This window comes from Pungitius pungitius, chromosome 9 (assembly GCF_949316345.1).
Source record: "Pungitius pungitius chromosome 9, fPunPun2.1, whole genome shotgun sequence".
NCBI classification, from domain to species: Eukaryota; Metazoa; Chordata; class Actinopteri; order Perciformes; family Gasterosteidae; genus Pungitius; species Pungitius pungitius.
Window position 1 is genome coordinate 2,925,560 of NC_084908.1, and position 12,365 is coordinate 2,937,924.

At 46.7% G+C, this 12,365-nt stretch overlaps 1 protein-coding gene across 1 annotated transcript in view; it reads left to right on the forward strand.

Moving 5' to 3' along the window:
* Positions 1-12,365, forward strand: part of usp43a (ubiquitin specific peptidase 43a) — a 62,313-nt gene that overhangs the window by 29,033 nt on the left and 20,915 nt on the right. The window contains exons 5-8 of the mRNA XM_037472694.2: positions 470-605; positions 1,658-1,802; positions 7,739-7,907; positions 9,744-9,855. Coding sequence (XP_037328591.2) covers positions 470-605; positions 1,658-1,802; positions 7,739-7,907; positions 9,744-9,855 — 562 coding nt within the window. The remainder of the gene's footprint in view (positions 1-469; positions 606-1,657; positions 1,803-7,738; positions 7,908-9,743; positions 9,856-12,365) is intronic.

Consider the following 12,365-nt stretch of genomic DNA (forward strand, 5'->3'; position numbering starts at 1 on the left):
TCAGTCTGAACAAAAGGTCAGAGACAAACCAATTGATTTTGTACAACAGAAGAACGTATTAGAACTGAATCGGCTCAACGGCGCATCTCGGAGTCTCCTTCTATCCAATGGTTTGCCGAGCGGATGAAATACATCCAGACTCGGCACGTCTCTGGAACAAACTGACGACATGAATGTTGCCCCCGGCGTCCTGGTTAATGGTTGATGTGTGGATCTCTGTACAGTACGCTTGTGTCAATATGTGTGTGTTTGTGTTTGTCTGCAGACAAAAATGTTAATGAGTTGCCGGGGTGTGTTTTGGAATTGTTAATAAATGTAAACATGCAAAATCAGAACTGCAAAACAATTTAGCACATTGCTCGGTATCATTCATCTTCCTCTCTGTCTTCCTGCCCCTCCTTCCCTTACACACACAAATCCACCTCCTCACCCTTCTTCCCTATGGCGCCCTGTTTTATTTGCCCCACAGGCCGATGTGTGTGACGCTGGTATTCGGTACGAAGGGTCACAGGTACCTGCGGGTGGGGCTGGCTGTGCCCTTCTTGGGTTCCCTGTCCTGCCTGAGAGCCATGGTGGCACAGGAGGGCAACATCCCCCGAGACCAGGTACAGAAATAAGGTTTAATAGGTTTTGGGATGTGGAACTGGGACAGAAATGACGCGAGGTCACCAGACTCTAGAGAATGAGGGAGGCGCACACTCACAGTACTCAGAGTTTTTTTTGCAGCTGACTTCAAGATGACGTCACATGGTTAGCCGGATGCCGAACAAAGCACTCACGAGAGAAGCCAAACTAGCGAGAGACAGCGTCCGCTCTCCCTCCGTCAAAGTAGTCAGTCGTGCTAATGTTAAGATAGTTATTGTTTACTTAAACCCGAGGCAGAGGGAGTGACTGCACACATCGAGAGAAACAAAACAAGTCAACAAAACTTGGTGTTTGGCAAAGATAATATGGTTAAATGTAAAATCCCATTCTTTTTGCCACTTCACTGGCTTCCCAATAAGGAAATTACCTTCGGCTCAAAGGGTGAGACGGCCCCTCAGAGGCCTTTTCACATACGGAGTAGACCTCTTCTCAGGACTGTGTCTGGACATTGTGATTAATCAGCATCCCCCACACTCATTTACAAACATTTACAGTTCTGTCCCCTGTTTAGGTTCTGCTTTTATTCCTGTAAGCTTACATCAAAACACATACTGATTCATTCTGGCCAAAGACTGTCACCGTATCATATACAGCTTATATAAGTAATAAATATCATTATAAGTCAATTGAACCCATGGCTCGGTAATCTTTTAACAGTTTGACTTGACCGTGACAATAACCCTTTCACACATATTCTGTACTTAAGTATCATTTATCAAGACATCTGCCATCCATTCACAATTCAGTATGTTGAAACCCAAATAAATAAATGGAAAAAAAGCCCTACACCTACACTTTAATTAGTTAAAAGTACAAAATATTCATTAGTGTGAATTTCATTGCTCTCCTCACTTATTCCAAATGGTTGTCTTTGGCTGTCTGGACCCTGAAGATTCATATTGACAGATATATGAAAACCTTTACGACGGCTCAAAACGTCTCCTTAATATCATTCCCAATGTTTTTGCTTTGAATGTGTGTCCTAATATCCTTTTCTCTCTGTCGGTTGCAGGTCATCCTCTCCGAGTTGTACTCCACGGGTTTCCAGCGTTCCTTTTCAGATGACGATGACCTGACCGCAATCACCGACAGCGACGTCATTTACGCCTTCCAGGCCCCTCCCCCCCACGGCCGTGGAGGCTCCGTGCCGCACTCAGGTAACTATGGCAACAGGTTGTTCATCAAAAACATGGACCCACACTGACTCCTTTACCTCATTTTATTTCCCACACTGTTGCGGTGCTTCTGATCGGCTCGTATTCACACTGACTGCACTGGGCTTTTTATCACTCCCTTTTTATTCGCTCTCTTCATGCATGATTTCACCCAAACACATTCACTCCTGAATGAGTAAGTAGGTATGAGTACGGTCTCACCTGGATGAGCTCCTACGTATGAATAATTTGTCACGGGTGCTGGGGAGTTATCCGATTTTGGCTCGTAAGAACCATCTGGAGGGAGGTGATGTGAAGATGGCGCGCGCGTCCTTTTTTTCTCATTTTGCTGATGAAGAAAACAGCGACAGAAGAGCTTTGTGATGAGATTGAAGGACATCTGCTTTTACAGGATGATCTATCTATCGCCATAGAGTGGTTGGCTTGTGTTTCTGCTGAACCTCTTACATTAATACATGAATACTTATTAAAAACATTACGTATAAACGAAGACGTGTCATTAGTTAGCAGAAATCAGTGCAGCCGAGTGCAAGCGCTTAACAGAAAAGTGGTCAACAGCTTTGGATAAAAGGCGCTCGGTTGATTGTGTACAAATATATTTCCAAAAATCTTCCAAACAACCTTTTGCCTGGATGAGTCACCCGCTGGAAAAAAATACTGGTGGCGGTAAATGCCAGTTCACGCTGGACACCAGGTACCTAGGTATGTTGTTGGGCTGCCCACTCTTGGTTGTCTCCATCGATGATTTGCGTTGTGTCGCACAGTCTGATGCGTACATGATTATTGACAGTATAATGACACCTAACTCACTTTGCCGCTCGTGTTCTCAGTCCACGTATCCCTCCGCCCCCTCAGAGGCAATGGAGAGCTGAAGGTCCTTTTATTACCCTGGGATTACTTCAACAGATTGATGTTCATCGTGGGGGTCATTAATTGACGGCTCCCTAAGCTTCGTCCAATGCAGCTTTTTGGTCGTTGGTTGTCCCAGAAGAAGAATGCCTTCAATAATTCACACGTGCTCAAAGTGCACATGAAATATGAAGACTCTTCACTTTCTCAACGGGAGGCATTTCTCACAGTTACAAACAGTGTCACATGCGGTTTGATTTCACCCGCAGTCGCACGCAAAAAGACGCGCGCGGGAGTAAAAGCAAACACGGCTAATGAATCCATTAGAGTTACACTGGGGAGTCGCATATACACATGGCCCTCGAGTGGACGCCTTTGTGAGCACACACACACACACACACACACACACACCTATTTTAAGGAGTGAGCATATTTGTGTTGACCCATATCTCTGTGGAATTTACTTTGGATGTTTCAAGTGTAGAGAAACTGCCTCACGATCCTGCTTCGCACCACTTTTCAAACTCGCAGAATAAAACCCCCCCGTTGTTACCCATTGAGGCAAATTAATGAAGAAAAATCTAAACTACAAGTTGCCATATTGGTTTTAAGCAGTGGACACATGTTACTATGGTTACTGAGATTATGCAAGACTCTAAGTCTCAAGTCTTAAGGAGGCCTCAATTTGCCAATAAACTGTTGTTACTGTAAATATATAACACAGTTACATAAAGACGCACAGGGCAGATGTGTGTGTGTGTGTGTGTGTGTGTGTTTGTGTTAAGAGGGTTGTTTGACTAAACAACCTTTTGGCTCATACGTTCTACCATGTGAGTTTGTTTGTGTAGTGGAGCCCACTGCTGCCATGATGGATAACCGTGGGGAAAAGCCTGTAAACCCCCCCCCCACCCAAAACTTGTGTGATGTTACTTTAAGAGGGTCAGCCATTTTCATTTTAGGATTAATTGCTTTGACCTTCAGCGTTGAAATGGACAAACGAATGCTCGTCCGTCAAATAGCATGACAACAAAAGTTTAGCTCACTCGGAGTAAATGAACAGTCGCGCTCTTGTTTGCGGTGATCCTGGGGAGGCTTTGTCTCATGCAGGGTGTTCCCCCATCGTCACACCCCGGGATTATTGAATCACCGCAGCTCCCAGGTGCAATAATGAAGTTTAGCATTTAGACGAAACGGCGGCAGGAGGTCTCACGTCGGAAAACACTTCGAAAAAAATCAATTAGGTCCTCAGCGCCGCGGTAGCATCCAGGCAATTTGCACTTAAATGGAGTCAAAAGGCTCCATATTGCTGCACGGAATGAAAGAAAAAGACTCACTTCCCACTGAATAGAAGCTCAAGGAGGCAAAGCTGGCCCACTTTGTGGGATCCTCACTTGGTGCCCTTGGAGTTAAACAGTTACGGTTTCCGATAATGGGGAAGTCAATCAAGATTTGAGCAGAGTGGGATTGTGGGCGCTGCCTGCACGGAAAGAGAGAGAGAGAGAGAGGTGAAGTGTGTGTCTGCGTGTGTGTGTCAAAGATATATTGAATACCTAGAAAGCTTAGCCACGGCATCAGTGTTTTTTTAAGTTATTGTAGGGAATTTGTGGAAGCAGTTATTTGATTACACACACAACCATTCACCACTCGTTTTAGGGTTGTGTTTCACTAAGGCACTAAGGACAAATGCGTCACGTGTGCAAATGAACCCGGTCACACACACTGCGCGCGCCTCCATTAAGGCCATTACCGTTCGCCCGGAGCTAACTCAGTGCAGAGAAGCAAGAATGTGCCAGGGACACTCACAGGGGAACGCTTGCCCCCCCCCCCCCCCCCCCCCCCCCCCCCTGCGGTAGGACTTCATCATTTAGAATAACCTGAGGGGAACGTCTCTCCGCCTCTGGAACGCGTCCCCAGATCATCTGGGGGGGAAATCACAGCGGCGCTCGGCTCAGCTGCCTCGTGGAGGACAACAGCAGGAGCTTCCTCTGCCCGCGGGCCTTTTCGGGGGGGGTGAACCTGCGCTGTATTGGGTTTGAATGAACCAGGCGGCGAGGCGGGGAGAAAGCTGGAGGAAGCCTGTGTTTGTTTTTTTACAGCTGACCCGAGAGCCCTTTTGTGTTTTGTGCCCGTCTTCTCGGTGGCAGAGAAGGATCTAGAACCTTTGTTCAGACTTGTCTTTGGTTCTGCAACGCAGCTGAAATGCAGCATGTCTACTATTGCTTATTTATTCACAGACATCCGAATTCGCAGCACTTGTACACGATGAAAGAAATGCCAAGTCGAACGGTGACCTCAGGGGAGGAAAAAGGTGAAGAAGAAAGATGAGGCGGCATGTAGAGGGGGGGGCGGCGGCATCAGGTGCATTCCAGTTCCTCCCAAACATTGAAGCTCAGGTGCCTCGCTGTGAGCGCGAGCGTTGGTGGTGGGACGCCTGCCCCCTGACCACTGATTGGTATTTTTAGCCGACGGAGGTCACTCATTTGGTGCTGAACCTCCTCCTGGTCCCTCGCGGTGCCGTTGAGCTTCGGTTCCGTGTTTCCTTTACAGCTCAGTAATGAGCGAACGCAGACGAGATCCGTGGAGGACGGCTTTGGCCTCCGGTGCAGCACGAAGGCTGAAAAGAGACACGGGAGCATGAAGAGCTCCCCGCTAACTGATGCGGTTATCAATGAGCTCAAAGGCTGTGTGAGTAATCCGCCTGTCAAGGCCGCATGTCTACATCTGTTGCTTGTCAGTGAGCTCTATTGGTAGTTATGGTGACGGGGGGGGGGGGGGCAAACCAGGAAGTGAAGTCAGGTAATGGGTAAGAATTAAGAGTTAAGTAGCTACGTTACCTATGAGTCATACTTATTTTAACAGGTTTCCTTAATCTTACAAAATCGTTTGGATTATCAATGATAAATGGAACGGTCATGAGACACACGAAATAAGTGAATTGTCCACGTCTGTAAAAGTCTCAAGTCTCATTTTATTTTTGGGCTTCGTGACCCAACATACTGGTTCCACACCTATTTAGCAATCGGTTGCTGCGTGCTGCGTTCTCCAGGGCTGAGCTTTTCGCATTAACGCCGCCGCGCTCGCCACGTCCAATCTCAAGTCTTCACTCGCTTCAGTCTTTGTGTTTATGGTTTTAATTAAAGATGGCAGATCATAAACGGATTACCTCGCCAACCAAACTGAACAGATCGTTAGATCAATGCGACCACGAGACGCCGCTTTTCTCCCTCTCACGTGCTTTTAATTTAATCCCTTTAAGAATGGCTTTTTTCAAAAAAAAATGTCCTTTTGCCCCGGGAGAACTCCTATTCTCACCTCGCAGTCTCACCTAGCTAACACCTCTCTCAGTCCGTGGGGGGGGGGGTCCTGCTCTCCTGGAGGAAGGGAGGGAGGAGGAGGAGGAGGTGAGAATCAGACCGCGCTCCTTGCCGTGCACAATATGTTTCTTTGTGGTTTTTGAAACCAGCAAGTAATCAAACTTTTTAAAAAATGTTTTATTTCAGACTCAAGGTCCAGACAGTAGGACACATAGAGCAGTAGAATGCATGAGCTAAAATATTCCGTGTTCTACATTAGGAAACACTGTCGTTGAACGTGCAGTTTCATCAGCTTTTAGTTTTTTTTTACGGTTCTGTTTTGGCATTTAATGTTACTGAAGGTGTCTCCTGACAGCGAAGCAGGAGGGGGGGGGGGGGGGAGATGAAGATCTGAGGCGGCTTCTCATTTCTGCCACAAACAAAAAGATCAAAAGGCACACGGAGGCCCGGTCTTTGAACCTCTCAGGGCGGCTCCCCTTCTCCTGAATATCGGAATATTGTAGCTCTCTATCGCCTCCCCAGGAGCAAGTGATATGACCCCCCCCCAGTGCGAGGAGACGAATTGGTGGTGCAAAGGCCAGCCGATATGCATGACATGTCGCATCGAGCTGCTCCTGTCTGCTACACACCGAGGGATAGGCAAGGCTTTTTCCTGATTATCTGAACCTGTTTTAACAGTCAGCCCTTTTATGTTCTTAATCTTATATTACTACTTTTTTCACATTTTTATTTTGCATTTACTGACCGAGCTTCCAGTTCGACGAAGACGTTTGATGAAACAAAAATGCTTTCACGCAACACTTGTCTCTGTGTGTGTGTGTGTCCTAATGAGCTTTACATATATTCACACTTTGCTCTCCCGTGTCTGTGTTTAGGCTTGTTTTATGTGTCGCGTTGGAAAGTGGCAGCCATTAATTGCACAGCGGGGTTCGTACCACCATTGCTTAATTAAATCCTCTAATAATTGTCAAAGTTTATGTCCGCTGTTATCTACGACCAATCACAGCGCATGCACGCGTGTGCATGTGTGGAAGGAAATGTAACCTTACAACTCTTCCAGGGTTAACAAGAAGAGTCAGAGGGCAATTCAACGTGAATGTTTTCAGTGTAAACATCAGTGCTCACTCATTTCTCCTTCTGGCACCCAAGGGTGTTTTAGAGTACAAGTACACTGGACGTATACAACCTTTTGTATTTTGGGCGGCCTCGTTGGTGAGCATTCGCTCTCGGAAACAATCTCACTGTGAGCCCTTGCTGTGGAGCTGGCGATGTACGGCAGCTTCCTCCATCGCTGACTCGGTCCACTGTACACGGTGTTACAGCGTTAGGGGGCAAGCGGCAGAACGGGAGGACTGGGAAGCATCTGGCTCAATCCGACCGCATTTCAAGGAACGCCAAAATTGGCTTTTGGATCCCGTCAGTGAAAATGAGTTTTTCTGCCGTCTGGATGCAACGTGGATGTGCCAGGAGAGCGGATTTGAGTTGGCAGTGTGAACAGGGCCAGAGAGCCGGCAGCATGTCTTGAGATGTACGGTAGAGCCAGACGTGCCCGTTCCTTTGTAAACCGAAAGGAGGACTTAGAATTGAATTGCTACAGGTTGCCGACAACAGTTTGGAAGCACGTGAGGTCATTTCAATGAGCTTTCTGTCCCACACAACTCATGCAGCCGAGTTCTGGATTGGTTTTGTCTATTGCTTCTTCTTCTTCTTCTTCAGCTTTCATGAAACAGCTCTGCCCTCCTCTGTTCTGAACAGGGTATCACCACAGCCTCCCCTCCTCCCCCTACACCACCACGGCCGGACCCGGCGGTCCGAAGCTGCCTCCGTCTGGCACGCTCTCCTCAGAATACCTCAACCAGGGCGGCTCCACCAAGGTCCTCCTCGTCATCTGCAACACGGCGGGATCTGGCCAGCAGGCCGTCAGGTGAGCTGCAGGCCGACCGACTGTCCCCATCGACACCTCTGGGAACGTCTTTATCAACACGTCATGATATGGATTTTAAAAGTCAATTGGCCAAATCTTGACCTGATAGGATTAGGTTAAGATTTTAGCAGATTTTCAAATCTAGTACTCTCATTGGTTCGGTTGCTCATTGAGATTCACTCATCGGTTCTTTGACTATTTGGTGAAGAAAAAAAAGAAAATAAATCAAGAAAAAGACCCTCAAATAAAAACAAGTCTTTCTTGGCCACTAGAAACCGTACGTACGGATTAACTGACATCCGCACCTTTAGTTCCTATCCAAATATATGGCGGAGGCCTGCAACCACAAGACTGAGCCGGCATCACTTTGTTTCATCTAGTAAAGCGCTTTTGAATTTGAGGACGTGTCATCTTTCATTGCCGAGACAGTTTTTTTAGATCTCGTTCCAGTGCAGCTGTAGAGACACCTTTCTCCTGCTCCACCGTGTCTCTAGTCTCGGAATAAGTTGTTCTCTTTCCCGCTTTCATCGGCCAACGCCGCCTCCGTGTTGCCACCCAACGCACAGCGCCGTGCGACTGCCGGGCCGCACAGCGGGCGGGAGCAGCTGTGATCCAGCTGCAGCTGCTTGGTGTTGTGCGGTGCTGTCAGGAGACAAACGGTCCCACAGGCGCCGATGCCGCTGGACGGTTTATCAGAGATGTGCCTCGGACTCTCTCCAGGACTCTCATCCACATATTTTGGAGTCCTGGTATCGAGCGGCCGTCTCATGCAGCCAATCCGAGTGGATGCTTGGTTACTTTCCTACAGTAGCGTCTGGTGAGTTCTAAAAAGAGAAGGGAGACATTTCACTCTGAGGTTGATGCAGTAAACAGCAGCGAGCGTCACTCTGACGGGAGTGTTCATGTGACCCGGGGTGGACGCTGTCCATCAGAGCAGCATCTGAGCCGTAATCCTCTGACACAGAGGCGCTTTGAAGGCCTCCCCGTCATCCACTGTAAGCATGGCTCAGTTTGTCCCCACTAGGGCCAATAAACCAATTGTCATCCAGTCTCAGTCGACACGTCCGACAACAGACGCTGCTGTGAAAGGCCTGATGAGGACAGAATGTGACATTTGTCCACCTGACTCATGTGTGGACGGCTGTGAGTCTCTCTTTGTTCTGTATCCACCCAACAGCTCTCACTCAGTGCCACTGGATCAAATAGCTCTACATTTATTTCCTCTGTGCACATGTTGAAACAGGAAACATCACTGTGGCTTTTAGCTGTTGTAGTTCCCTAAACTGACACTCGTTCACTGGTCTTGGCTAAGTTTTGCAATTAATATATACAGAGAAACGAAAAAAAAAAGAGGAGCACTTAATGCGTCTCTAAATGCGTCTAAACTTCAAGGAGAATCTTGTGCACCATTAGTGTGAGACAAGTGCACCTGCAGCAACAAACTGCCGACAAATGTGTTTTTTGCGTGTTTGTTGTTTGCGTGCGTGAACCCCCGGGACTTTCATCTTCAGCCATGTACGTCTAACTAACCCTGCGAGAGGTGCCGAAACGTTCGAAAAAAAACGCCCAACGGCGTCCGCGATCAGCCTCGTGCACGAAAAGCCTCCGACGGGGCCCCTGCTGTGCACTCGGGGCCTGGAGCCGACCCAGAGACATGGAACCCACCGCGCGGCGTCGATGACACGGGGGCCGCATCCTCCCGCTGTGTGTTTGGCCCCCGGACCCGCATAACGCCACTTCAAGCCACGGGGCTCAAGGGATGCTTTTTGCACAATTCTCCTCGTGTGCATGTTTTAAAATGTTCTGTCCCCCCCCCTCCTCCTCCTCCTCCCCCAGGTTTGGGCCTCCATTCCTCATGCGCGAGGACAGGAGCGTCTCCTGGGACCAGCTGCAGCAGAGTCTCCTCAGCAAGCTCTATTATCTGATGCTGAATGGATCCCAGGCTCAGGTAATAGTCCCCCCCCCTCCCCTCCGCCCACCTCCCCACCTCAAGAAAACACATCATCCCCCCTATTACACCATCGACTCCAGTGCAGCAAATTAAAAGAGCACCACAGGGCAGAGATTGTTTGCAAGTTTAATCAATTTCCATTACGCTTGGGTTCAGCGTTTAGATTAATTTGTTCTCATTGTCTGTGTACAAATGTTTGGAGCTAAAACACTGGAAAAAGAGTTGTCCCACTTTTAGCATGACAAGCGAATAATTGTTCTTTCTTTAGTTGTCTATGAATATACGGTCCTCACAACGGGTTAATACCATTCCAATCCATTGTCTCGTAGTTGATTCTGCTCTCTCCATCTCCACACACGGCAATTATTGTATTATATATTATAAATTCTTTGATTAAAAGCCAGGACTGCACCTCGGGACATTCACTCTCACTCAGTCCGAGCCTTTCATGAGAGCGTAATGAGCGTACATTTAATTATGTCACGGGCCACTCCGATTCAAATAACATCAATTTGCCTCTTTACCTCTCTAAATTAAGTTTTATGCTTCAGGAGGGATAATAGGCAGATTGCAATTGTATAACTGAAAGATGCGTTACTACTTCTGCTACATTCCAGAGTACACAGCAGTTTCATTTGGTTTGTGCAGATCTTGGAACTTCCCATTGACCTTGCCACCTATTTTCTCTATTTAGCAACACAACCCTCAGGGTCTTTGGGTTGTAGATTAAACAGAATATTTGTGTTCTGCTGATAAAGGCCAAAATACAACAACAACAACAACTGTGCTGTTTGTGTTCTCCCGTCCCGCAAGAAGCAGTAAGTGTGCAGACACTTTGCCGACATGACTTTGGGTCTCCCTTCTTCCTGGTGAGATGCTCTGGCGCCACCCACAGGTCTATTCAGCAAAATACAGCTTTCCTGTCAGGGAGTGGAAAAAAAGGAAAGGTTGAGATGTCCCTGACTTGAATGCCAAAGAGTCGCGCTCGTCTTTCCCAGCTCTGGGGTAAAAAGAGACTGACAGTGGTGCTGCAGTGGATGGTTGGCGGAGCGCCGTGTGTTATTTTTGTTAATGTGTCTGACATACCTTATGGCCCCACACCATGGCAACCTGAAGACTTTTAAGAGGTGAAACATTTCCCCTTTACCAGAATGTTCCCTCATGTTGAGTCAGAGGACGCCTCTGTGAAGGGTTTTAGATTTTTTTTTTTTACTGTAACAGAAGGAAAATAACACTTAACATTAAGTAAGTTAAGGTAATTTGTCTTCTGAATGTGATTTCAGATCCTCTCAGATGAACCGTCTTCGGGTTATCTTTATCTTTCTTAGAGGAAAATCCACTTCTTAAATTAAAATTTAAATCTTTTGTCAAAATATACATTCTCTGTGTTTTATAATTTAAAGTGTGTGTGTGTGTGTGTGGGGGGGGGGGGGGGTGGGGGTCTTGCATCAAGAACTAGACTGTGGTCACGCAGATCGGTTACGATTTTACAGGGTTTAGAAATCATCTCACATCTTTTACTGAATAATAAATCCATTCGAGTCCTGAAGAATTAGGTTATTTATGAGTTATCGATCAACTGCTGGATTTCAGCTTCTTTCAATATCCTGGATTTGAATCTTCTTAAAATGATGATAAAATAACCTACAAACGTTACCAACATGTATAGATCTTGCAAGGCTCTGAAATTCTCATGGTCACTTTTGGTTTTTACGGGTTGACCGGCACATTTAATATAGGATGTTTAACCGTCGCTTCAGGGAACAGAGGGTTTACATTGAGAGGGCATCTATTGGCAGAAAGGGAGTATAAAATAAATACATGTTTTCTTTTCTACATAATCAGCTGAAAACGTTATGACACACAGAGGCCGCCAGGTTTTCTACGGGAGCCCAGAACGGACAAACCAAAGCTTAACTCTCCTGTAAAGCCTTTAAAAGTCAACGGGCCTTCTTACTGCATTCCCTGTGAACAGTGCTATAATCAGGGAACCAGTTTATTACAGTCACCGCTGAAAGGCTCCGGTGGCGTGCACGCCAACTTAAAGAAATGTTTGAGTCCACGCCCATTCCTATTTTCAAATGGCCATGGGAGTAGAGCAGCTTTAGTTAATCAGTTAAACTCAAATTAAACACGGTGCATATTTAACTTCTGGATAAGAAGGCTTCGCTCAATCACATTCTCAGTCAAAAGACCCCTGGCTTTAGTTTTGGGTTCCAGGAAAAACCCAAAATCCTCACCGGTGACGACTTTCATTTAATGCAGATCATCTTGTCGAAGCTCTTCAATCCCTAATTAAGTTCATTCAGAAACTGTGCCCAACACTAATACAATGTTAACGAGATTTATTGTACAGTTCTGTACAATAACAATTTTATATGTTCTTATGATTCAATAACACACAAAAATACATCGAGTATTTATCCATTAGGCGTACAGCATGCATTAGTTGCACGTGGAATTGGTGACATGGGGTGGTGTGTGTCCGTGTGTAGTGGGGCTGTTTT